At 54.2% G+C, this 24,279-nt stretch overlaps 1 protein-coding gene across 1 annotated transcript; it reads right to left on the reverse strand.

Moving 5' to 3' along the window:
• Positions 1-1,292: 1,292 nt before the first annotated feature.
• On the reverse strand, positions 1,293-14,919 carry CIBAR2 (CBY1 interacting BAR domain containing 2). The gene is made up of 8 exons (XM_064382961.1): positions 14,900-14,919; positions 12,686-12,920; positions 10,596-10,664; positions 10,414-10,516; positions 7,634-7,743; positions 4,181-4,294; positions 2,119-2,220; positions 1,293-1,340 (listed from the first exon to the last, which is right to left on the reverse strand). The coding sequence occupies exons 1-8, from the start codon at positions 14,917-14,919 to the stop codon at positions 1,293-1,295; spliced, it is 801 nt and encodes a 266-aa protein (XP_064239031.1).
• Positions 14,920-24,279: the final 9,360 nt, after the last annotated feature.

The following is a 24,279-nucleotide window of genomic DNA, read 5'->3' on the forward strand; positions in this document are numbered from 1 at the left end:
GCGTCCTTACAGGACGGGGAGGTTTGACACAGACTCAAGGGCACACCGGGAGAACGCATGTGGAGACGAAGGCAGAGGCCGGTGGATGTGGCTGTAAGCCCAGGCACGCCAAGGACAGGAGCTGCCAGAAGCTGGAGAGGGGCCTGGGACGAGTGCTCCCTCCGAGCCCCCAGAAGGAAACAGCTCTGCTGACACCTCGCTCTCAGCTTTCTGGCTTCCAGAACACGGAAGAGGCATTTTCTGTGGTTTGAGGCACTGGTGCTTTATCAAGGCAGCCCAGGAAGGGAATCCACCGTTGGTGACGTGAACACAGGCGCCAGTGCACCCGAGCCCCCGGACAAAAGGCAGGATGAGAGACTGGGGTCAGGCTGAGAGTCACGAGCATTTATTCAACACCTACTATGTGCCAGCACAGCAGTTCCTCAGAGCAACCTCTGAGGTGAGTGATACTGGTCCTGCAGTATAGATGAGGAAACTGAGGCTCGGAGGACAGGTGGCTTGCCTGAGGACACACAGCAGAGCCCACCTGAGGATCCAAGGCCCGCTCAGTTCTTCTGACTGTTGTGGGCGGTTCTCTTCCTATTTATGGGGTTCCCACTTATGGGGTTCCTGCTCCAGTGCCCTGAGGTCCTCCACAGGGGCCTCCTCCATGGAGTCGTCTTCACTCTCCTCCTCTTGTTTTCTTGGGCTCCCTATGGTGCTCTGAGCACTCTAAATAATAGTGATAATAAAACGGCAGTGGCATCAATAATAATAATGGCAGCAAGTCTGGAGAGTTTGTTGCGCGACAGGCCGCGTTTCCTGTGCGTGGCGTAGATCTGTTCGTGGATACTCAGCACAGCCCTGCACAGAGGTTACTGTGCTGAGCCACTCTGCAGGCGAGGACTCTAAGGCACAGACAGGCTAGGGGACTTTCCCAAGGTCCCACCGCCAGGAGCAGTGGGCTCGGACCAAGAAGCAGAAAGCATAAAGAAAAAACGATCAAAACTTCAGGAGACATCCGACACACTTACAGAAATGCACAATGCTCTGGGAAGTCTCAGCAATCGAACTGAGCAAGTAGCAGAAGGAAATTCAGAGCTCGAAGACAAGGTCTTCGAATTAACCCAATCCGACAAAGACAAAGAAAAAAGAACAGGAAAATCTGAAAAAGCCTCCGGGCAGTCTGGGATTACACGGCTGGGGATCGCACCTCCCCTGGGAGCATGAGACACCCACCCTGCCACACACAGTGGCCTGGCTGCCCCTCACCCCTCCTCACGGACACTAAACCTGCCATAATTGGCATCCGGCTATTCAGGGCCTTTATTTGCCCTTTTCAGCTGGAACTGCAAAGGTCCCTCAGAAATAGAAATGCACCTGATGGCAGGCCTTTCTGGGCTGTAAGGAAACGTGTAATGTACGCACCTAATCACTTCCCTAACCTGAGGAATCCTGGTTTCTGGAACCCACGGGCACACAGGCTGGGATGCAGGACCTGTCTGGGGGCCTGTTTCTCAAGTGGCAATACCTCAGAGTGCCTCTAGGGAGCACTCAGGACTCTTGGCAGCCACGGCGGGGACTGTGGCCCACCATGCTGGGTGACGTGGCTTCACTGGTTCTACGTTGTTTTTTTTTGAGACCAAGTCACTATGTTGCCCAGGCCGGAGTGCCATGGTGCAATCTTGGCTCACTGCAACCTCCGCCTCCCGGGATCAAGCGATTCTCCTGCCTCAGCCTCCCAAGTAGCTAGGATTACAGGCACACGCCACCACGCCCGGCTAATTTTTGCATTATTTTTAGTCGAGACAGGGTTTCACCATGTTGGCCACGCTGGTCTTGAACTCCTGACCTCAAGTGATCCACCCGCCTCAAGTGATCCATCCTAAAGTGCTGAGATTACAGGCATGAGCCACCGCACCCGGCCTCGTTCCATTTCAAGGCAAAGTCCTGGTCAGACCCTGGGGCAGCCCTCCACCCTCCCGCCGCCCCACACTCCCACCACCCCAGCCTCCTCAGCCTCTCATTTCAACCTTGAGTTCTCAACTGCCCCTCCTCTAACCCCTGGGACTCCTACCACGGGGTCTCCCGGGCTGTGCACTTCATTTTAGGTGTAGCCTCAGCCTCCCACACACTCACCTGGCTGGCGAGAGAATGAGGGGCAGATGGAGAGGGGTCGGTGCTGGCAAGCAGCCAAGTGTCATGACGCCCAGAAACTCCGTGCACCTTGGCTCTAAAATTCTGCTGGGAAGAGACCAGGGTGGGTTGGATCCAATGGGAAAACATGACTTGGGGCAGGGTTGTGGGATGGAAAGATGGCCAGATGAGAAGGCCTGCGACAGCTGACGCCCTTGCAACACCACAGTCCTCTCCAGGAGCTTCCTGTTTCTTATTCCACATAATCTACAGCGGCCCTGTCAGTGGATTATCACCCCCTTTTATAAATGGGAGAAGCCCAAAGGCCGGGTCACATATCCATAGTCACACAGGAGAACACCTGGATTCGAGATCGCCCTTGCCCCTAAAAAGAATATTGTAGGCCAGGTGCTGTGGCTCACGCCTGTAATCCCGGCACTTTGGGAGGCCAAGGTGGACAGATCACGAGGTCAGGAGATTGAGACCATTCTGGCCAACATGGTGAAACCCCATGTCTACTAAAAATACAAAAAATTAGCTGGGCGTGGTGGCACACCTGTAGTCCCAGCTACTTGGGAGGCTGAGGCAGGGGAATCGCTTGAACCCGGGAGGTGGAGGTTGCAGTGAGCTGAGATCGTGCCACTGTACTTCAGCCTGGTGACAGAGCAAGACTCCGTCTCAAAAAACAAAAAAAAAAGAAAATAATATTGTAAAGTGAGTGAATGTGAGAGAGCCCCTCTGACCTGCACCGAACCTTGTGTGGTGGTTTTAAGGCTTATTGGTTACTCAGATGATCTGATGCTTCCCCCATCAGGAGCTGGAATCAAATTCCTCTCCCCTTGAATACAGGCGGCCTCAGAGATTCACTTCTAACAAACAGCATACAAAGCCACACTGCGTTACTGCTGAGGCTGCGTCATAAAAGGCGATCGAGTTTCCACCTGTGTCCTCAGACACTCCCTCTTGGAACCAGCTGCTGTAAGGAAGCCCAGGCCCCATGAAAAGGCTGTGGGCAGGTGCTCTGGCTGCAGACCCGGAAGAAGACTCAGGGAGGGCAGGCTTTGTGGGATGCGGCTCATGCAGTTGCCCAGGGCTGCATGCCTGGAAGGGCCCTGTGTGTGGCTTAGGGCTCTGACACTGCTGTCCTGAAGATCTTAGTAATTTTGGAAGGAAGGGCCCCATGTTTTCATTTTGCACTGGGCCCTGCAAATCACATGGCCTGTCCCATGCTCAGATGACAGCCACCTTCTGCCAGACATAAGCAAGGAAAGCTTAGAAAAGACAGCCCCAGCCTCTGACCAACGGCAACCAGAGGAAGGCCGACCTGAGACCTGCCCAGGTGAGCCCCATCACCCGCAGAACCACAGGAGGGAGTCATGATCAGTGACTGTTAATTTACAATACTAGGCTGTGGAAGGGCGTTAGCGATAATGCAAACAGCTCATTCTGGATTTTAATCGCATCAGATGGGGATAAAAAGCACTTCTTCCTACTTCAAAACTACACCAAGCGCCACCCAGGCAATGGTTTTTGTTCTTGTCAATCCGTTTGTTTGGTTTTTTTTTGTTTTGTTTTGAGACAGAGTCTCACTCTGTCACCCAGGCTGGAGTGCAGTGGCACAATCTCGGCTCACTGCAACCTCTGCCTCATGCGGTCAAGCGATTCTCCTGCCTCAGCCTCCCGAGTAGCTGGGATTACAGGTGCTCACCACCACGCCCAGCTAAATTTTGTATTTCACCATGTTGACCAGGCTGGCCTCAAACTCCTGACCTCATGATCTGCCTTCCTTGACCTCCCAAACTGCTGAGATTTCAGGCGTGAGCCACCACACCCAGCCAATCCATTCATTTTTAAACATCATATGATGAATATGTTGATATTCCAAATAGCGTTAGGAAGAATTATCCTCCGTTTGGCACCTGGGGCAGATATTGACAACGCTTCATCAGAATGAGTCTTAGAAAATTGTAAAGTGTTACCAACGAAAACTGCTTCTATCAAGACAGAAGCAAAATGAAACCTTGCCCCACTCTGTCAAGTAGGAAATGGGGTGTCTGTGACCCACCTGCAGGGCCCTCTCCAGGTCATACTTCTCCAGGGTCTGGAAGGCGCTGGAATACACCTCCACCGCTTTGGCGTGGAAAACCATCTCAATAGTTACAAAATCAGAAAAAAAAGTCTGTGGGGAGAGAAGCCCAAAGAATGTAAGCAGTGCAGTGAGAAAGAGAGCCCAAGGTGACCTGGGACGCAGGCAGATGGGGTGGGGGCGAGGAGCTGTCCAGGTGTGGACAGGCCCTAGGTGGGGAATCTTGACATGTAACTTTTTTGTTGACACGTTGATGGAAAACACATTTGCATGGTTCCAAAATCAAAACTATTGGCCAGGCTCAGTCGCTCATGCCTGTCATCTTAGTACTTTGGGAGGCCAAGGCAAGAGGATGGCTTGAGCCCAGGAGTTCAAGACCAGCCGGGGCAACATGGCAAAACGCTGTCTCTACTAAGTAAGTACCTAGGTAAGTAAATACAGACAGACAGACTGTGCCAAAATAGTCTGCGGACACTTGCTCTTCACCCGTCATTCCGTTCCCTTCTTTCACTTCCCCCTCCACCTCCCGAGGTGACGCCAGAGTTTCTTGTCTTCCTCCCTCGTTCCCTGAGATAAGCCAGTGTTCTCCTCTTCTCCCTTTTTCAGCTTCTTCTGAGCTTTTCCCCTCTACTAACAATCAGTCCTGGAGATCTTTTCACAGAAGGCTCTTTTTTTTTGACAGAGTCTCGCTCTGTCGCCCAGGCTGGAGTGCAGTGGTGCCATCTCAGCTCACTGCAACTTCTGTCTCCCGGGTTCAAGCGATTCTCCTGCCTCAGGCTCCCGAGTAGCTGGGACTATAGGTGCATGCCATCATGCCAGCTAACTTTTGTAGAGATGGGGTTTCACCGAGTTAGCCAGGATGATCTCATCTCCCGACCTCAGGATCCACCTGCCTCAGCCTCCCAAAGTGCTGGGATTACAGGTGTGAGCCACCACACCGGCCTTTTTTTAAGATGGAGTCTTGCTCTGTTGCCCAGGCTGGAGTGAAGTGGTGCAATCTCAGCTCACTGCAACCTCCACCTACTGAGTTTAAGCGATTCTCTTGCCCCAGCCTCCTGAGTAGCTGGGATTATGGGCACCTGGACCACGCCCAGTTAATTTTTGTATTTTTAGTAGAGACACGGTTTTGCCATATTGGCCAGGCTGGTCTCAAACTATTGACCTCAAGTGATTGGCAGGAGGGCTTCATTTTCGTGAATGAGATGAGTGCCCTTGTAAAAACTTCAGGGAGCTTTTCTACCCCTTCTGCCGCATGAGGATGCATAGCAGCCACCAGCCATGGGGAACAGGCCCTCTCCGGATGCTGAGTTTGCTGGATCCCTGATCTTAGACTCCCCAGCCTCCAACAGGGTGAGAAATTTACTTCTATGGCTTATAAATCACCCAGCTTCAAGTGTTCCGTAGGCGCAGGCTGAATGCACTAAGACAGGTGGTAATCATTAGCTCATGTTTTTGTTTTTATCTCTTTTGAAGGGCTTTTGAGGGATGGTTTGGATTCACATCTCTTACAAATTTAATCCCAAAGCTTGAAAGCATGCCCACTTTTAAACTTCCAGCTTCTGTTGGCCCCTGACCTGGAGGCTGACAACCGTGGGGTCAATGCCCCCGATGCCGCCCACCCAGCCCCAAACGCATCAGGTGCTGAACGTCTGCCCGCTGTTTGAGGCCCCCTTCCCGTGCAGGTGGCCTGAGCACTGATTACCGATGCCTCATTGCCTGTGCATTCATTCACGTAGGCATTCACTCATTCATTCATGTATGCACTCATTCACTCATGTATGCACTCATTCACTCATGTATGCACTCATTCACTCATGTATGCACTCATTCACTCATGTATGCATTCACTCATTCATTCATTCCACAAGTATTTACTGAATACTTACTAGGTGCCAGGGCCGGGAGCCTGGTAACTGGGGCCCAGCAGGGGCCTGTCCTTTGGCACTGACATGCAATGTGTTACACAGTCACCTCACAGGCTTCGCCTCCCCACGATGTGATGAACGTGATAAATGGCACACAGCACATCACAGACCACGTGATCCATCCATCTCCTCCCGCCCCAAGAGGTCCACTCCATGAGCTCAGGGACCTTGCTCTGGTGGGCACGGTGTCCCAGCATCAGGCACAGTACCTGGCACACAGTAGGTGTGCATTCCACATTTGTTAAAGTAATGCGTGAAGTGAATACACAATGAACCATTCCACTGGGATGGCAGCCTGGTGGGAGCACAGTAGTGTATCAACAAGGGGGACGAGGGAACTCCCAGTTCACATGCCTTCGAGAGCCCTTCACCAGGCCAGTCTGGGGTCTTGTGACTTTCCCTAAAGAATGAGGTCGAAGCCGAAAGAGGAGGAACTGACTTCATGCAGAGCCAGGCGCAGCCCTGCAAAGGCCCTGGGCAGGAACCGGCTCTGCGCACTGGAGCCTGAGTGTGGTGGGCAGGCTGAGGCCACAGCGCTGGGCTGGGGCTTTGGGAGCCTTGAAGGGATTTTGGCTCCAATCCTTAGAACGAGGGGAGCCACCAGAGGGTGCTCAGCCCAGTGATGATAAATTGGACCTGCCTTTTAAGAGTTCCCCGGGGCAGGTGCGGTGGCTCATGTCTGTAATCCCAGCACTTTGGGAGACCAAGGTGGGCGGATCATTTGAGGTCAGGAGTTAGACCAGCTGGCCAACATGGTGAGACCCCTGTTTCTACTAGAAATACAAAAATTAGCCGAGTGTGGTGGCGAACGCCTGTAATCACATCTACTCTGGAGGCTGAGGCAGGAGAATCGCTTGAACCTGGGAAGCAGAGGTTGCAGTGAGCGGAGATCACACCATTGCACTCCAGCCTGGGCAACCGACTGAGACTCCGTCTCAAAAAAAAAAAAAAAAAAAATAGCCAGTCTGTGTGAACCTTTGGAAAACGGACTAGGGAGGGCTCAAGAGCTGGGGAAGGAATCTCTGCGATCAGTTAGTCCTGAAAGACCCCAACTCTCTAAGCTCCTCTTGTAAGGGCTGGGGCTCTGGGCCCAGGGCTCTGTGGCACTGGGGTGCGATCTTGGAAGGAGGAAGGCATCCATGCCCACCTGCTGGGCCTCAGCGTGGCTTGTTCAGGGAACGGTGTTTGGAGCTTTGAGGAGAAAAAAAGGTTAGGGCAAAGCTGTGTGGAGAGGAAGTAGGGAGTGTGTGTTGAGGGAAGGCAAACTCTTCCTGTTTAGGAGCTGGACCTAGGGCCACCCAGTGGCTTCCTGTGCTGGGACAGCTGCCCTGAGCAACAGCCTCTGATGCCCTGTGGCCAGGATTAACTGTGCCAGGGCACAAGCTCACACATGCACACAGACCCACACATACACACTGATGCATGCACACAGACACACATACACACATGCTTGCACACTCACACAAGACAGCCCAGCGTGCCTCCCACACCGGCCGGCAGCCCTCACCTGCAGGTCCTTCAGCTTCTGCCTCTGGAAGGCGTCCACCGTCTCCTCCAGCTGGAGGGTGGTGCGGCTGGAGACCACGGCGGCCCTCTGCACGCTGGTCTCTGCCTGGCCCCAGGGACACAGAGGTAGAAAGTATCATGAGGGCACTTCTGGCCCATTGCCACCTTTCTGAATCACTCTCTCTCTAAACCCTCCCTCAGTCCTGCTCTCCTGCCTCATAGGACGTCTCTTGCCAATTTGGTCATCAGAGGAATGCCTGAGTAGGACCATGGCTGAAGGAGCAGTCACGGGAGAAAGACGCACCTGCCTGCTAGCTGTGTGACCTCAGGCAAGTCACTTAACCTTTCTGAGCCTCAGTTTCCTTTCTTGTAAACAGAGGACAGTGATAAGGCTTGCTTGGAGGGCTGTTGGAAAAATTAAACAGTGGCACCCGCTGAGCCCTTAGGACAGGTGCTCCATGTTCACTGATCATTCATTCTTGCATGAGGAACATGTTTAGGTAATTCACTCTTTCGTTCCTTTGATCAGCATCCATAGATGCCTACTCCATGCCAAGCCCAGACGCGAACAGTCTGGCTTTTGGAACAGAGCACTCTGGAGCTGTGTTCAAAATTTACCACTCAACTGCCTGTGTGACCTTGGGCAAGTCACCTTTCTCAGCTTCAGCTTCCTCTTTAAAATGGGGAAACTTAAATGCCACCTTTATGTTTGTGTAACGCCCAAGAAGGAAAGAGAGCTGGGGGCTGGCATCTAGGAAGCCCCCAGGAACGAAGGGAAAGCTGTTGTCAAACGGCTGCCAAGAGGGTGGGTGACCCAGGCCGGAGCCGGGATGGAAGCCGCAAAGAGGGTGGGTGACCCAGGCCGGAGCCGGGATGGAAGCCGGGGCTTTCGGGCGGGGCTGTGACCCACACTGGTGTAGGTCAGCACTCCCCACGTTCGGCACGAGTGTCCGGGGCACTGTGGGAGGTAGGGCAGCATCTCTGGCCTCTCCCCACTGGATGCCAGGTGGTGGGTGGGCTAATGGCCCTCCAAAGCCATCTACATCCTAATCCCTGGCACCTGTCCATAGGCGCCTTTCAAGGCAAAGGGGAGTGGGGGTAGCAGGTGAGTGAAGGTTGCTAATCAGCCATCCTTGCTGTGGGAGATGATCCTGGATTATCCGCTACACCCAGTGCAGTCTCAGGGGTCCTTACAAGTGGAAGAGGGAGGCGGGCAGGAGAGTCAGAGGAGAGACGTGGCTACGGAGGGAAGGTGCAGGCTGCCGGCCACGGCCAAGGGATGTGTGGCCTCTGGAAGCTGGAAAAGGTGAGGGCACAGACTCTCCCTGGAACTTCCAGAAGGAACCAGCGCTTTCCACACCGTGATTTAGCCCAGAGGGCCCACGACGGACCTCCAGCCTCCTGAACGGTGAGTCTGTGTCATTTGCCCCACAGCGGGAAGAACCTAACATGTACCAGCAGAGCTCCCCAGTCGTGAACCAGAAACATCACCAGACGGTGAAATGTGCCCGGGTGAGGACCGCTGACTTCGCTCCATCGAGGGGCATTCTCTGTGGTTGGGCATGGTGGCTTAAGCCTGTCATTCCACCCCTTTGGGAGACTGAGGTGGGCGGATTGTCTGAGGTCAGGAGTTCGAGACCAGCCTGGCCAACATGGTGAAACTCTGTTTCTGATAAAAATACAAAAATTAGCCAGTCATGATGGTGGGCACTTGTAACCCCAGCTGCTAGGGAGGCTGAGGCAGGAGAATCCTTTGAACCGGGAGGCAGAGGTTGCAGTGAGCCGAGACTGTGCCACTTCACTCCAGCCTGAGCAACACAGCAAGACTCTGTCTCTCAAAAAAAAAAAGCGGTGGGGGGTATGGCCAGGTGCAGTGGCTCACACCTGTAATCCCAACATTTTGGGAGGCTGGGGAGGGCAGGTCACAAGGTCAAGAGATCCAGACCATCTTGGCCGACATGGTGAAACCTGAAACCCCATCTCTACTAAAAATATAAAAATTAGCTGGGCATGGTGGCGCGTGCCTGTATCCCAGCTACTAGGGAGGCTGGAGCAGGAGAATTGCTTGAACCTGGGAGGTCGAGGTTGCAGTGAGATGAGTTTGTACCATTGCATTCCAGCCTGGTGACAGAGCAGGACTCCATCTCAAAAAAAAGCAGGGAGGGGGCACTCTTTGGATGAGGTGACACACTCCGTCACACAAACAGCAGAGGGGACTAGCCCTCCTCCAGCTCTCACCCTACCTCCTGGCCCCTGCGTCTTTCCCACGGGGCAGGACAGTGCGACAGAGAGCGTGCGGGGTCCCCTCCACCTGCTGTGCCCCATGAGCTCCCGTAACTGTGTCCCTGTGAGCCTGATTTCCTCCCGTAGACAGTAGGGATGAGGGTAGCATTACCCACCTGATGTGGGCATTAAACAAGTAACTGGCGGTGAAACGGAGCCCGTGGGGGAGCGGCTTGTGGGATGGCGTCGATAACGGCACAGAGCCCAGGCCTCCAGATCCCCGGCGGCCCTTTTGACCAGTACATTTGGCTTTCCCATCCTGAGCGCGGGGCCCTGCCCACACCTGCTTCTGCCCAGGGAAAGCCCACCTGAGGTCCTGAGTCTGGATGCCCCAGACAGACATGTCACACTCACCTGGGACTGAAAAACGTGCTGTTAAGGAACCCCCGTTAGGGTGGTCTGCCGCCTCGCACCCCGTGCCCAGAAAATCCCAGAGGACATCCGTGTGAGTGGACACCCTGCCCCGGCAGCTTCGGGCCCCACTTCCAGGGCAGGATATGATCATTTGCTGATCTGAGGGTGACTTCTGCCTCAGTTTCTCGAGCTTTTTCAGTTGTTTGATCTCATGATTTCGGCCGTGTTTGAATTTCTTGATCTCAGCCTGCAGAAAAGGAGGAAGGCTGCTTCCCGGGAACCCACAGGGCACCCACCCGCCGCCCACCCGAGGGGCCCCAGCTCACCCGCGTCCGCTTGATCCGCGCCCCGTAGAGCTTCAGGGGGTTGACCACCTTAGTCTCCAGCCTCTCGACCTGCGGGGGCGGGGACACCAGGGGATCTGAGCAAAGAGGGCAGGGTGCTGCCTGCCTCCCTCCTGGGCATAGAAAGCACAGCCCACACCCAGGAGCCGCATGTCCAGAGCCGTGCGGGGGATGCGGAGCGTGAGATGCCCTCCCTTTCCCGGCCTGTTGGAGACACTGGCCTGGGCTCAGGGCCCAGCTCTGCCTCCCGAGGGCTCCGGCAACACATTCCATCTCTCGAAGCCTCGTTTCCTCACCTGTCCAGCGAGGCCATGGGTGCACCCACTGGGGGTTTCAGGACAGTAGGGAGATGGTGCCTGGCCCAGAACTCAGGGAGTGTCATCACCGGGGAGGCAAGACAGGTCCCCAGAGTGTGCTCAGTCCCTCTACACGACAGCCTGGTCCTGCCTCCCAACTGCCACACAGGGTGGCAATGACAACCCAACTTTGCAGATGAGAAAACTGAGCCTCGCTTTGGGGACAAGATTTATGTTGAGAGTCACAGCAGGGCTGGGTGAGGCACTTTGGGAGGCCGAGGCGGGCGAATCACCTAAGGTCACAGTTGAAGACCAGCCTGGCCAACATAGTGAAACCCCGTCTCTATTAAAAATACAAAAAATTAGCTGGGCATGGTGGCTCACGCCTGTAATTCCAGCATTTTGGGAGGCCAAGGTGGGAGGATGGCTTGAGCCCAGGAGTTGAAGACCAGCCTGGGCAACATGGCAAAACCCTGTCACTCTTTTTTTTTTTTTTTTTTTTTTTTGAGATGGAGTCTCGCTCTGTCACCAGGCTGGAGTGCAGTGCCATGATCTCAGCTCACTGCAACCTCCACCTCCCAGGTTCAAGTGATTCTCCTGCCTCAGCCTCCCAAGTAGCTGGGACTACAGGCACGTGCCACCACGCCCAGTTAATTTTAGTAGTTTTAGTAGAGATGGGGTTTCACTGTGTTAGCCAGGATGGCCTTGATCTCCTGACCTTGTGATCCACCTGCCTCGGCCTCCCAAAGTGCTGGGATTATAGGTGTGAGCCACCTCACCCAGCCCAGTCTCTTAAAAAAAATTTTTTTAATAAAACAAACAAAGATAATTAGCTAGCACAGGTGGCCACCCCCGTTTCCAGGTGAGATTAGGATGTACTGGTGAGAAATGGGGCTGCCAAGGCCTCTTCCTGGGGGACAGTTGTCATTTGTCTTGAGAACATGGACGCCGTGGGCTGTGTCTGCCTGCCTGGAGAGGAGAGTGCCGTTTCTGTCTGTGCAATCTCTTTCTTCGATTGCCCATGACATGCGTTGCTATCTGGTTTAAAGCGTACTCAATTGTAAAGCTGTTCCATTCTTTGTTTTTTGGTACGAGACAGAGTCTCATACTGTCTCCTAGGCTGGAATGCAGTGGCACCATCATGGCTCCGGCCTTGACTGCCCAAGCTCAAATGATCATCCTATCTCAGCCTCCTGCGTAGCTGGGACCACAGGTGCAAGCTACCATACCCGGCTAACTTTTTTATACTTTTGTAGACATGGGGTCTTGCTATGTTGTCCAGGCTGGTCTTGAACTCTTGGACTCAGGCAATCTGCCTGCCTAGGTCTCCCAGAGTGCTGGGATTATAGGTCTGAGCCGCTGCACCCAACCCTTTTCCATTCTTTTCTACAATTCATGGAGGATTTCTCTGGGCTGGCAGGAGTTTCTATTTTTAATTATTTCCTTTGCCCCTGACTCCCCTTTCTGTCCCTTCTGGAGGCCCTCACAGGCCCTGGATGCATCTCCTTCAGGGGCTGGTGGAGCCCCAGGGCTGGCTTCCTGGGTTTCCTTGCATGGTTGACCCTTCATCTGACTCAGCAAGGCCTCCTAGGCTGTCACTCCTGCAGGCAGAGGTGTGACCCTGGGGAGCGTGTAACTGTCCACCCTCGGTAGATGTCTTTGGAGACTCACTCGTTGGCTGTGGCCACAGCAGGGCTCCTGCTGCCCTCAGGCCTGACCTTGGCATTGGAGCCCGGGTGCCCCTTAGCATCCCAGCCCCAGGCCGACCATGCTCACCTGGGCCTGCCGGTAATCCTGCACCTTGGCCAGGTCCTCGGCGAAGTCCCTCACGGTGGCCCGCAGCTCAGGGTTCTCGGAGTTGGCGAAGTCGATAAGCTGCTTGACCAGCTGGTCCGCCTTGTCCCGCAGCCGGGCGGTCTTGCGCGTGTAGGCAGCCAGCAGCGAGCATAACTGCCCGAAGTACTTCTCGGCATCGGCCACGGTGTTCTCCATCACCCTCACCTGGCTGTCCCTGCGGACGCGGGGACCTGAGTGGCCGTCCTGGGCAGCGAGGCAGGGCCCCGGTCATGCCAGGAGCAGACAAGGGTTATGAAAACAGGAGCTGCCGCCAGCCGGCCTCCAGTGTGGCACGCACATGCCACCGGCTATTGCTCCAGGTGGCAGCGTCGGGGCCATCGAGGCTGAGGAGGGGGACGTGCCTGGGCTGGTCAGTGGCGCGCAGGGATACGAACGCGAGCTTGGCTCCAAACCTGGCCTTTTTCCTCCCTGTGACGCTAAAGGGGCTTCTATCTTCCTGGAAGCGTTACTCTATGCCACAGTCCCTGGCTGCAAAGGCCTCTACCCTCTGAAATTCCCCTGTGCTGTCTTTCCCCATAAGCTGTCAAAATTCTTTTATATATATATATATAAATTTTTGAGACAGAGTCTTGCTCTGTCGCCCAGGCAGGAGTACAGTGGTGTGATCTCGGCTCACTGCAACCTCTGCCTCCCGGGTTCAAGTGATTCTCCTACCTCAGCCTCCCGAGTAGCTGGGGTTACAGGCACCCGCCCTCATGCCCGGCTAATTGTTGTACTTTTAGGAGAGACAGGGTTTCTCCATGTTGGCCAGGCTGGTCTCGAACTCCTGACCTCAGGCGATCTGCCCACCTTGGCCTCCCAAAGTGCTGGGATGACAGACGTGAGCCACTGTGCCCTGTCCTGACTCACCTGTACGTGTTCCCAGCCCGGCGCCTCCCCAGAGCAGGTGAGCGATGACTGACCCGCCGCATTCAGGCTTCTAAGACAGCCATGGAGGCCCGGCCTCTGCCTCCCTCCTGGGCCCTCTCATGCCCTCTCCTTTCCCTTATCCCCAGCACGTCACTGTCCCTGCCTCTCTCCCTTTGACCAAAGCCCCCGTGCAACCCTGTCATCAAATCCCTGATGCAAGAAATGCCCTGAGGAGCAGCCATCTGTCCCAACAGACGCTGTCTCACCACCGTCATTGCAAAACACTGTGCATACATCGCCCTATAAGCAAGGTCTGCTGGTATCACCATGTGAACATGGAGTGAACTGAGGCCCAGAGAGGTAAAGCATCTTGCTGCAGGTCACACAGCCAGACACGGCCTCTGTTCCTGCAGGCGGGGTCCTTAGAGCTTCTGACTCAGCAGCACAGAGGACAGAAGTCAGACATTGGGGCTCCCAGGAGTGGGCACCAGAATCCCTGGGAGTGTGCCTGAGAAGCTGCGTTTTAAAAACACATCAGGGCTGGGCACAGTGGCTCACGCCTGTAATCCCAGCAGTGTCTGAGGCCGAGGTGTGCGGATCGCCTGAGCTCAGGAGTTCAAGACCATCCTGGGCAACATGGCGAAACCTTGTCCTACCAAAATACAAAAAACTAGCCGAGCGTGGTAGCGCGCCTGTAGTCCCAGCTACTCAGGAGCCTGAGGCAGGAGAATCGCTTGAGCCCGGGACGTGGAGGTTGCAGTGAGCCGAGATCCAGATTGCACCACTGCACTCCGGCTTGGGCTATAGGGTCAGACTTCATCTCAAAAAATAAGAAAAACGCATCGGGTGCTCGAGAGGTTCCCTGGATTTCGAACCTTGGAGGAACCAGGCGTGGATATGACCGGGGCAGGGCAGGCAGGTGGTGGGAGCAGGGAAGGGCTGGGCTGGGCAGTGTGGACAGGGCCTCCATGAAGGGGAGGCGTGGCTGGGGTTGAGGTGCAAAACGGGTTTTCCAGGTGGAAATGAGAGAGGAAAGGAGATGAACTTGGCAACCCCAGAGCCACAGGCGGTAATGCTGAGAAGCAGATGGAGGCCAGATTCTGGAAGCTTCTGTGGTTCCAAGCCCTGTCTTCCCTGAGCTGGAGGTGCAGGCGGTGTGGGAGGGAGAGCTCCCCTTACCCTCCCCCCACCAGCAGGCTCTGCTGCCCTCGTCTTGTTTGGTGCACTTGGCCTCAAAACCCTGCCTCCACCTCCCTGGCAGCCAGGCGGCGCCGGCCCCCTCACCTGGAGAAGACGATGTTCATTGTGACCGGAGCTGCGGCTGTCCTGGTGGTGGGGAATAAGGACAGGGCCTCAGGGGTCCTGCAGGCCTGGGAGGAGCCGGGCAGGGCTGGGCGCAGCTATGTGGCCTGGGCTCAAGGGACGCTGCCGCCTGGTTGCCAGGCGATGGGGCCTCCCACAGCAGGCCCTGGGAGGAGCCGGTCGCCGGGCAATGCCTCCCTGAGGCTGGCCTCCCCAGCCTTGCACTGGCTCAGGGGAGCCACAGAGGCCTGTGCTCGCCCTTTGACGACCGGAGCTCTTGTGGACCGTGGCAGTGGTTGGGGCTCCCCGGGAGGCAGCAGGGAGAGGTAGAGGGCAGCTGGCCGGGGGCTCAGGCCTGCAGGAAGCCACGTGTGTGGGTCCCACCCACTGGGCTCCCTCCTCCTTGCAGGGAGGCTGCCACCATGGGCCTTCCCGGGGTCTAGGTTCAGGTGGATGGGTCATGGGAAAGCTGAGGTGGGGCTGTGCCGACACACAGAGGAAACTCGGGGGTCCTGAGGGTGGGGCAAGGATCCAGCTCAAAGGAGCGTCTTTTTTTTTTTTTTTTTTTTTTGAGACCGAGTCTCGCTCTGTCGCCCAGGCTGGAGTGCAGTGGCATGATCTTGGCTCACTGCAGCCTCCACTTCCCAGGTTGAAGGGATTCTCCTGCCTCAGCCTCCCGAGTAGCTGGGATTACAGGCATGCACCACCATGCCCAGCTAATTTTTGTATGTTTAGTAGAGATGGGGTTTCACCATGTTGATCAGGCTGGTCTCGAACTCCTGACCTCATGATCCACCCACCTCGGCCTCCCAAAGTGCTGGGATTACAGGCGTGAGCCACCGCCCCTGGCCGGAGCATCTTTAATGTTTTTATCATAATTGCATTGTTTTTTCCTTATGATAGAGGCACTCTGTTCACTGTTAGTGAAGTAAGACAGTTACAAAACCACAGAAAGAAAAGATAAACTCACATGTCTAATTGTACTAGTTCAAGTCCAGTATATTCCACTGATAGTAAGATTTGTGAATCTCAGTGTATAGACACTTTACTTTCAGAAAAGAAACATAAAAATCAAAACAGTAAGAAACAGGGGTGGGAGGCGGGCGGAGGAAGCGGGGTGGCGGTGCTGGTGGCTCGCACGGGGCTTGCTCTGCCGTTCTGTTACTTTGTATGTTTGGAGGTTTTCATGGAAAGGGGTTTCTTTGAAAGCATATATAAAAGCAAGGACTTTAGAGTCAGCTAAACACAGGTTCAAACCCCAGACCCCGATCTGCTGTGTGACCCTGGGCATGTCCCCTGACCTCTCTGGGCTTCAGACCCCTCCCCTGTAAAATGGGATCGTAACAGTACTTAATTAGAAGTAAGTCCCTGGCATGGGGGTGAAGGGACAGACACAGGGGCTGGGGTCGAGACCCGGAACTCATTGAAATTCCCGGCGCACAGGCCCGGGCTGGTGGTGGCTTCCCACTGTGGCCAATCTGGCCCCTCCTCACACTCTCTCCGTCGTCCCTTTGCAGACGCCCTGCCCTGTGTTTCCCCGCAGACCCTGAACAACATACGGACCACCCCAGCTCTGTCCCTGCTGGGTCCCCATTCTCTTTCTGAGCACGAACGCCCCCTACCTCCCACGGGATGGCTCTAAGTAGCTCCTGGGGTTCCACGGTCAGCGTGGCTCCTCCCTTTCTGTGCCAGGCTGTTGGGTGGGGGTCCCGTGTCCCCTTCATGCCGTGCAGCTGTCACTGGGCCCCAGGCAAGTCTGTCTCCTGTTCTCTGCTTCCTTCCCTCTTGGGGAAGAGTGTCCCCCCAAAATGCATGTCCTCCTGGGGACCTCAGAGTGTGGCCTTATTTGGAAACAGGGTCATTGCAGGTGTGATCAGCTGAGTCAAGGCGGAGGAGGGTGGCTGATCCCACCACCGGGGTCCTCATGAGAAGCGGAGATGGAAACACACTAGGGGAGATGGCCACATGGCCCCGGGGCAGGGACAGGAACCATGCAGTGTGAGCCAGGAGCACGGGGAGCTGCCAGGGGCAGGAGGGAGCCCCGGAGCCTCCAGAGGGAGTGCAGCCCCCTAGAACCTTGATTTCAGACTCTGTCCTCAGAACTGGGAGAGAAGAAACTTCTGTGGTTTTAAGCCCCCAGTTTGGGGTAATTTTGATATGGGAGCCCTAGGACACGCACATAGGCTCCGAAGAGAGCAAACCATCCCCTGGTCGCCACAGGGTCTCTCTGGGGCCCCTGACCTCACTCCTGCCCTCTCCCTCCAACACCCCGTCACCTCCCCCCAAGTCCTTACATGAATGCTTTGCTCTGCTGGCATTTTGGGTTGTCTGTCGTAAGGGATGCAGTTATGTTTGTGTTTTTTTCTGTTTGTTTGTTTTTGGAGACGGAGCTTCACTCTTGTTGCCCAGGCTGGCGTGCAGTGGTGAGATCTCCTCTCACTGCAATGTCCGCCTCCCAGGTTCAAGTGATTCTCCTGCCTCAGTCTCCCAAGTAGCTGAGATTACAGGCGCACACCACCATGCCTAGCTAATTTTGGTATTTTTAGTAGACACAGGGTTTCACCATGTTGGACAGGCTGGTTTCGAACTCCTGACATCAGGTGATCCACCCACCTCAGCCTCCCAAAGTGCTGGGATTACAGGCGTGAGCCACTGCACCCGGCCCCTTTAAGGGATGTGTTTTAACTTCCCAAGCAACAGCCAGGTCCTAGAGAGAGTTTTGGATTATCCCCTTTGTGAATTAATTCCTTCATGCACCAGCCTCCTGGAGTGTCTTCTCTGTGTCCTGTGAGCCAGTCCTTTAGGTAAATCCATGTCCGACTGGTTCTGCGTCTTTGCAGAACCCGGATTGTCTAGGGCAAGAGAGAACGCCAAATCTGTATCAGGTGTCAGCCCTCCAGGTGGCCTGGTCTGCGCTACTGCTGATGGCCACGGGAGGGCAGCAGAGACCTGCCTGGTGGAGAATGCCTTGCCGCAGAGGTCAAGTGGGCTGGGTGGCCCCCCTGAGAAACCAGACAAGAAGCTCATTTGAGAAAAGGCCACCTTAACACTGGGTGGGTGAGAGAGAGGAGGGTCAGAGAGCAAGGGCAAAGGTTTGATTCGCCATCTTAGAAACGTTAAGCGCTTTTAAAAAATGAAGGCTGGGGTATGGTGACTCACACCTGTAATTTCAGAATTTTGGGATACCGAGGTGGGTGGATCACTTGAGGTCAGGAGTTCAAGACCAGCCTAGGCAACATAGTGAGACCCCATCTCTACTAAAAAAAAAAAAAAAAAAAAAAAAAAAAGGAGAAGAAAAGAAAAGGCCACCGCCTGGTTGGGCAACACAGAGACATCTAGTGGCTAGAGAAAGAAAAATTGAGAGACGGGGCTGGGGTGAAGTTCAGGGTGCGTGAACCCCTGTGTACTCCCATTCGGATCCCATGGGCTCTCCCCTCACCCCTCTCTCCTATAAATGGTTTTTGTTTATTTTCATCTTCCTCTGTCACATTGGCTGGAGTACAGTGACACGATCTTAGCTCACTGCAACCTCTGCCTCCCCAGTTCAAGCGATTCTCCTGCCTCAGCCTCCTGAGTAGCTGGGATTACAGGCACCTGCCACCACAGCCCAGCTAATCTTTGTATTTTTAGTAGAGACAGGGTTTCGCCATATTGGTCAGGCTGGTCTCGAACTCCCAACCTCAGGTGATCTGCCCACCTCGGGCTCTCAAAGTCCTAAGATTACAGGTGTGAGCCACTGCACCCGGCCCTATAAATGTATTTTTGGGGAGCCACATGAGAGAGGGCTGCAGACGTCGTGAAGTCCAGGGAGCACCTCGAAAGAGGAAGGACCTCTCCGCAGGTCCGCCCGTGACTCCACACGCAGGAAATTCACACGGGCGTGCTGGCGTCTGACACCCTGCACAGGCTCACTTGCCGCGTCCAGCTGCCGCCGTCATGGCAGCTGGTTTTCCTGGGATCCAGGAGGGTCTGCCCTGACTACCCGGGTCTGCCTAGTCTCCGGGAATCAAGACGTGTTCTCAGGCTTGTTTCTTTCTTGAAACTGACTTTGGTTCTTTTAATTTTTGTAACTTTTTATTTGGAAATAATTGCAGTTGTGTAGCAATACTACAAGAACTCCGTCAGCCAGATGCCCCGGTTGCTGACATGTTACCACGCCCGTTTCTCATCCTCCCTGCCCCATCTCTCTCTCGTGTGCATTTCATTTTCTGAACCCCTTGAGAGCAGTTGCAGACCTGAAGCCCCTTTGCCCAAATACTTCCTCTGTCTTTCCTAAGAACAAGCCCAGTCTCTTACACAACCCAGCACAAGCATCACAGTCAGAAAGTTCGCTCTGTGATGTCCTATGCCCTCCTCTGCACACTTCATCCCGATTCTGCAGTTGTCTCAATAGTGCCATTTTAGCAAACAAGCAAAAACCATGTTCTCCTGGCCCAGGGCAGCCACCCCGCTGCCTTCAGCCGGCACGATACTGACGTTCTGGCGACGTCCCTTGGTGCCCACTTCCTTGCGCAGCGATTCAGGCTGAAGGGATGGCAGGATGGCTTGGAGGTGCCCAGGCCCTGCCTCTGTTTTATAAAGACTGCCTTCCCTAGGTGCTTCCAGGCCACCTTCCCCCATGTGACAGAGCGTCAGTCCCAGAGGCCGCCCGCCGCCTGGAATTTGGGGTGGACCAGCCTGGCCAACATGGTGAAACCCCATCTCTACTAAAAACACATAAATTAGCTGGGCATGGTGGCACACACATTTAGTCACATCTACTTGGGTGGTTGAGGCACGAGAATCACTTTAACTGAGGAGGCAGAGGTTGCAGTGAGCCGAGATCACGCCACTGCACTCCAGCCAGGGCGACAGAGTGAGGCTCTGTCTCAGAAAAATAAAGGCCAGGCGTGGTGGCTCACGCTTGTAATCCCAGCACTTTGGGAGGCCGAGGCAGGAGGATCACAAGGTCAGGAGTTCAAGACCACCCTGACTAACATGGTGAAGCCCCGCCTCTAATAAAAATACAAAAATTAGCTGGGCGTGGTGGTGCGTGCCTGTAATCCCAGCTACTCAAGAGGCTGAGGCAGGAGAATCGCTTGAACCCAGGAGGTGGAGGATGCAGTGAGCTGAGATCACACCACTGCACTTCAGCCTGAGAGACAGAGCAAGACTCTGTCTCAGAAAATAAGTGAAATAAATAAAATGACATTTGTCGTGCTCTTAAACTGTGCTGGGTACTGGGCTAAGAGTTTCACAGACGCCCATCAGCAATTAGTATTGTACATAATAATTACCAGCCTCATCTCAGGGCTTGTCCCAGCCCCTCGCCATAGCAGGTCCCCTCACAACCCCTCTGCAAATGACTGCAAATTAAGAAGATGGGAATTTGTTTCTCACTTCTGTGAGGCTCTACGACGTTGGGACCCAGGCTGCCTCTATCTCATTCTTCTATCAAATTCTCTTCCTAGAATTGCTTCATGGTCCAGAATGGCTGCTGGAACTCCGGTCATTGTACCTACCATCTAGCCAGCAAGAAGAAGGGAGGGGCAAAGGAGGCCATGCCCCTTTGTTGTTTTTTTTTCAGACGGAGTCTTACTCTGTCACCCAGGCTGGAGTGCAGTGGCACGATCTTGGCTCACTGCAACCTCTGCCCCTGGGTTCAAGCATTTCTCCTGCTGTAGCCTCCCTAGTAGCTGGAATTACAGGTATGCGCTACCACGCCCAGCTAATTTTTGTGCTTTTAGTAGAGACGGGGTTTCACCATGTTAGCCAGGCTGGTCCCAGACTCCTGAGCTCAAGTGATCCACCCACTTTGGCCTCCCAAAGTGCTGAGCTCACAGGTGTGAGGTACCGTACCTGGCCACGCCCCTTTCTTTACTGAAGCTATGCACATTGCTTTGTGCCCCTATCCCATTGATCAGAGCTTAGTCACATGGCCATACCTAGCTGCAAAGGAGGCTGGGAAATGTAACCTCAGGTGCAGGTTCAGGTACAAATCGGGGATTGTGTCCAGGGTAGTCCAGGCTGTAGGGCTCCACTCTGGTTGGGCTGATGGCCATTTACTTCCTCAGGGGCTCTGTCGGCCCTCGCCGCTGCTGAAGCTCCAGCCTCGAAGCGCTTTGTGTAGACTCCCTCAGCCCCTCCTGCAGGGGACCAAAAGCAGGGACTGGGGAGCTTCGCCAGCGCCCCTTGTTCCTGAGACCTCTGGGCTGGGATCTGACCATGCCCCAGTGACAGGCCCGGTGTCCCATCTTCCTCCAGGCCAGTGGTGACACAGGCTCCCTGGGGTTGTCACTGAGTTTTTGGTATGCCTCGCTGCCTGTCTGCAGTCTCCACCAAGCAATTGGGAAGGGTGCTCGGATTTCTTTGAGTGAGCAGAAAAAAAGACAAAGAAAAACCAAAATATGTTTCCCTTTGGAAAACCCAGGGATGATGTCAGAGCCTGGTGACACAGGAAGCCAGGAAGTGACTGGCATCACTGCCATGTGGGTTTACGAAACAGAGAGTCTGGGGGTGGAGGCCCTGGAGAAAGGTGAATGGGACCTGGTGGGGGCCAGGCGGGGGCGGCTCAGGAGTCATGGGATCAAGTTCCACCTTAGCCTCAGGTGTGCTGTGTGGCTCTGGGCAGGTCACTCTATCTCTGAATCTCATTTTCTTATTTATTTATTTATTTTTGAGACAGGGTCTCACTGTATCACCCAGGCTGGAGTGCAGTGGTGCAATCTTGGCTCATTGCAACCTCTGTCTCCTGGGCTCAAGCGATCTTCCAAGTAGCTGGGACCACAGGCACACACCACCACACCCAGCTATTTTTTTGCATTTTTGGTAGAGACGGGGTTTCACCATGTTGCCCAGACTGGTCTTGAACTCCTGAGCTCAAGCCATCTGCCCTCTTTAGTGTCCCAAAGTGCTGGGATTACAGGCGTGAGCCATCACACCCGGTCTCATTTTCTTACTTGTTGAATGAGAGGGTGGGGCCTCCTGATGCCTAGTGCCCTCCCAGCCCTGACACCCTGAGGCCCCACCATATCCCAGAACACCTTTCATCCTGACCTCCAGGCATCCTCTGAGCAACAGGAAAGGGCCTCTGCTCCTAGCTAGCAGCTGCCCACGAATCGCCGGCCCCGGGGACGGTGCAGGGCCGCCTTCCTCTCCTGCCTCTCTTCTGCTGGGCTCTTGGCAGCTCACAGGTTTCCATGAAACAGGAAAAGTGCCCGTTCCCCTCCTAAGCAAAGAAAAGGCAACTTAGAAGCAATTAGCAGCTCCCCAGGACAGGAGATAAAGCGAAGGATGGTGGGGAAAGTAAGCCTGAAGTCGCATTTTTTACAAAGCTGTTTTTCCCTCTAATTATTATTATTATTTTCTTTTTTCAGATGGAGTCTGGTTCTGTCACCCAGGTTGGAGTGCAGTGGCGCCATCTCAGCTCACTGCAACCTCCGCCTCCCGGGTTCAAGCAATTCTCCCTGCTTCAGCCTCCTGAATAGCTGGGATTACAGGTGCCCACCATCACACCCGGCTAATTTTTGTGTTTTTAGTAGAGACGGGGTTTCCCCATGTTGCCCAGGCTGACTTCCAACTCCTGAACTCAGGTGATCTACCCGCCTCGGCCTCCCAAAGTGCTGGGATTACAGGTGTGAGCCACCGTGTCCAGCCTTTCCCTCCCTAATTATATAGTAAATCCAGAAATACAGGTAGAAATACAGAAGGCAAAGTGCATAATCCCACATCCAGACATCCAGAGAGCCCTGTGGGTGACAGAGTATGCAGGTCTCCACAGTCTTTTTAGGAAATAATTTCGATTTTATAATGTTGGCATCACAGGCATTCTCATGTGCTGATATAATATTTGTTATTTTTCTACCTTTCTATTCTAAAAAATTTCAAATACGTAGAATAATGAAAAAAAAAAGATCACGTAATCTGTGCCCACCGTCTGGATTCCACGGGTGTCGGCGTTTGCACAGCGATCAAGCTTGTTTTCGTGGCTGTGGAGTGTTTCACTAGGCACACGTGCTTGAGCTCTGCCAGTTACCGATGAATATTATTAAGCGCCCACTCTGAGCCCAGCAATCTCACAGGCTTTGGGGCCACATCAGTGAACAAAACAGTCATGTGTTTGCTAAAAGGACGTTCCATCTGGGAGCGTGAAGAGAGGCAAAGGAACCCTTAGCGTGGGAGAGGTGACATTTCCAAGGGTGGAGGGCCATGTTCGGGTCAGTCCATCCTCCCTAGTACTTGGGCATTTTGGGGATGGTGGAAGGGCTTCCATGAAGACTTTTTGGCCAACAGTTTGGGACCCGTTTCCTCAGTAGCACGAAATTGCTTGGGCGTGCCCCAGCTGGTGGGAAGCCAGCGCCGAGCACCTGTCGGTCGGATGCTACGTCCTAGGCCCCCAGCCCAGGGGCCCTGGAAGCCAGCCGCACGGCAAAGCGAGGCGGGTCAGCACTGCCACAGTCCACGGTGAACTGGGAAGAACGTGGAAAATGCAAACTGACAAAGTGGGGCCTGTTCCATTTTTAAAAGAATTTAGAGGCCGGGTGCGGTGGCTCACACCTGTAATCACAGCACTTTGGGAGGCTGAGGCAGGCAGATTACCTGAGGTCAGGAGTTTGAGACCAGCCTGACCAACATGGTAAAACCCTGTCTCTACAAAAATCCAAAAACAATTAGCCAGGCATGATGGCAGGTGCCTATAATTCCAGCTACTCAGGAGGCTGAAGCAGAGAATTGCTTGAACCTGGGAGGCGGAGGTTGCAGTGAGCCGAGATTGTGCCACTGCACTCCAGCCTGGGCGACAGACTGAGGCTTTGTCTCACAAAAAAAAAAGGGGGTGGGGGAGAAGGTAGGGACTTGTCTTCATTTTTGGTGGTCTTGTGATTCTTGTTGGGTACAAAATGGTAGTGTTTTTGTTTTTTTTTCAATGTCCTTGGTTAAGGCTGGATGTGGTGGCTCACACCTGTGATCCTAGCATTTTGGAAGGCGGAGGCAGGAGGATTGCTTGAATCTAGGTGTTTGAGACCAGCATGCACAACAAAATGAGACCCTGTCTCTACAAAACAGTTAAAAAATTAGCTGGGTGTGGTGGTGCATGCCTGTAGTCCCAGCTACTGAGGAGGCTGAGATGGGAGAATCACTTGAGATCCCGGAAGGTGGAGGCTATGGTGAGCCGAGATTGCACCACATAAATTAGTTAGATCAGCCTGCAATCCCGGCTCTTCGCGAGGCTGAGGCAGGAGAATCACTTGAACTCAGGAGGTGGAGGTTGCAGTGACCTGAGATGGTGCCACTGCATGCCAGCCTGGGCCACAGAATAAGACCCTGCCTCTCAAATAAATAAATAAATAAATAAGGATGGGCATGGTGGCTTATTCCTAAATCCC

This window comes from Aotus nancymaae, unplaced genomic scaffold, assembly GCF_030222135.1.
Source record: "Aotus nancymaae isolate 86718 unplaced genomic scaffold, 86718_ANA_hifiasm-v0.15.2.pri h1tg000030l, whole genome shotgun sequence".
NCBI classification, from domain to species: Eukaryota; Metazoa; Chordata; class Mammalia; order Primates; family Aotidae; genus Aotus; species Aotus nancymaae.

Excerpts from the sequence above, each read along its gene's own strand:
- CIBAR2 (XM_064382961.1), bottom strand. The coding sequence starts at position 14,919 with ATGAACATCGTCTTCTCCAG. Across the intron at positions 10,517-10,595 it reads CGCGGATCAAGCGGACGCGG|GCTGAGATCAAGAAATTCAA; the intron begins GTGAGCTGGGGC and ends CCTTTTCTGCAG. Across the intron at positions 4,295-7,633 it reads AGAAGCTGAAGGACCTGCAG|ACTTTTTTTTCTGATTTTGT; the intron begins GTGAGGGCTGCC and ends CTCTCCCCACAG.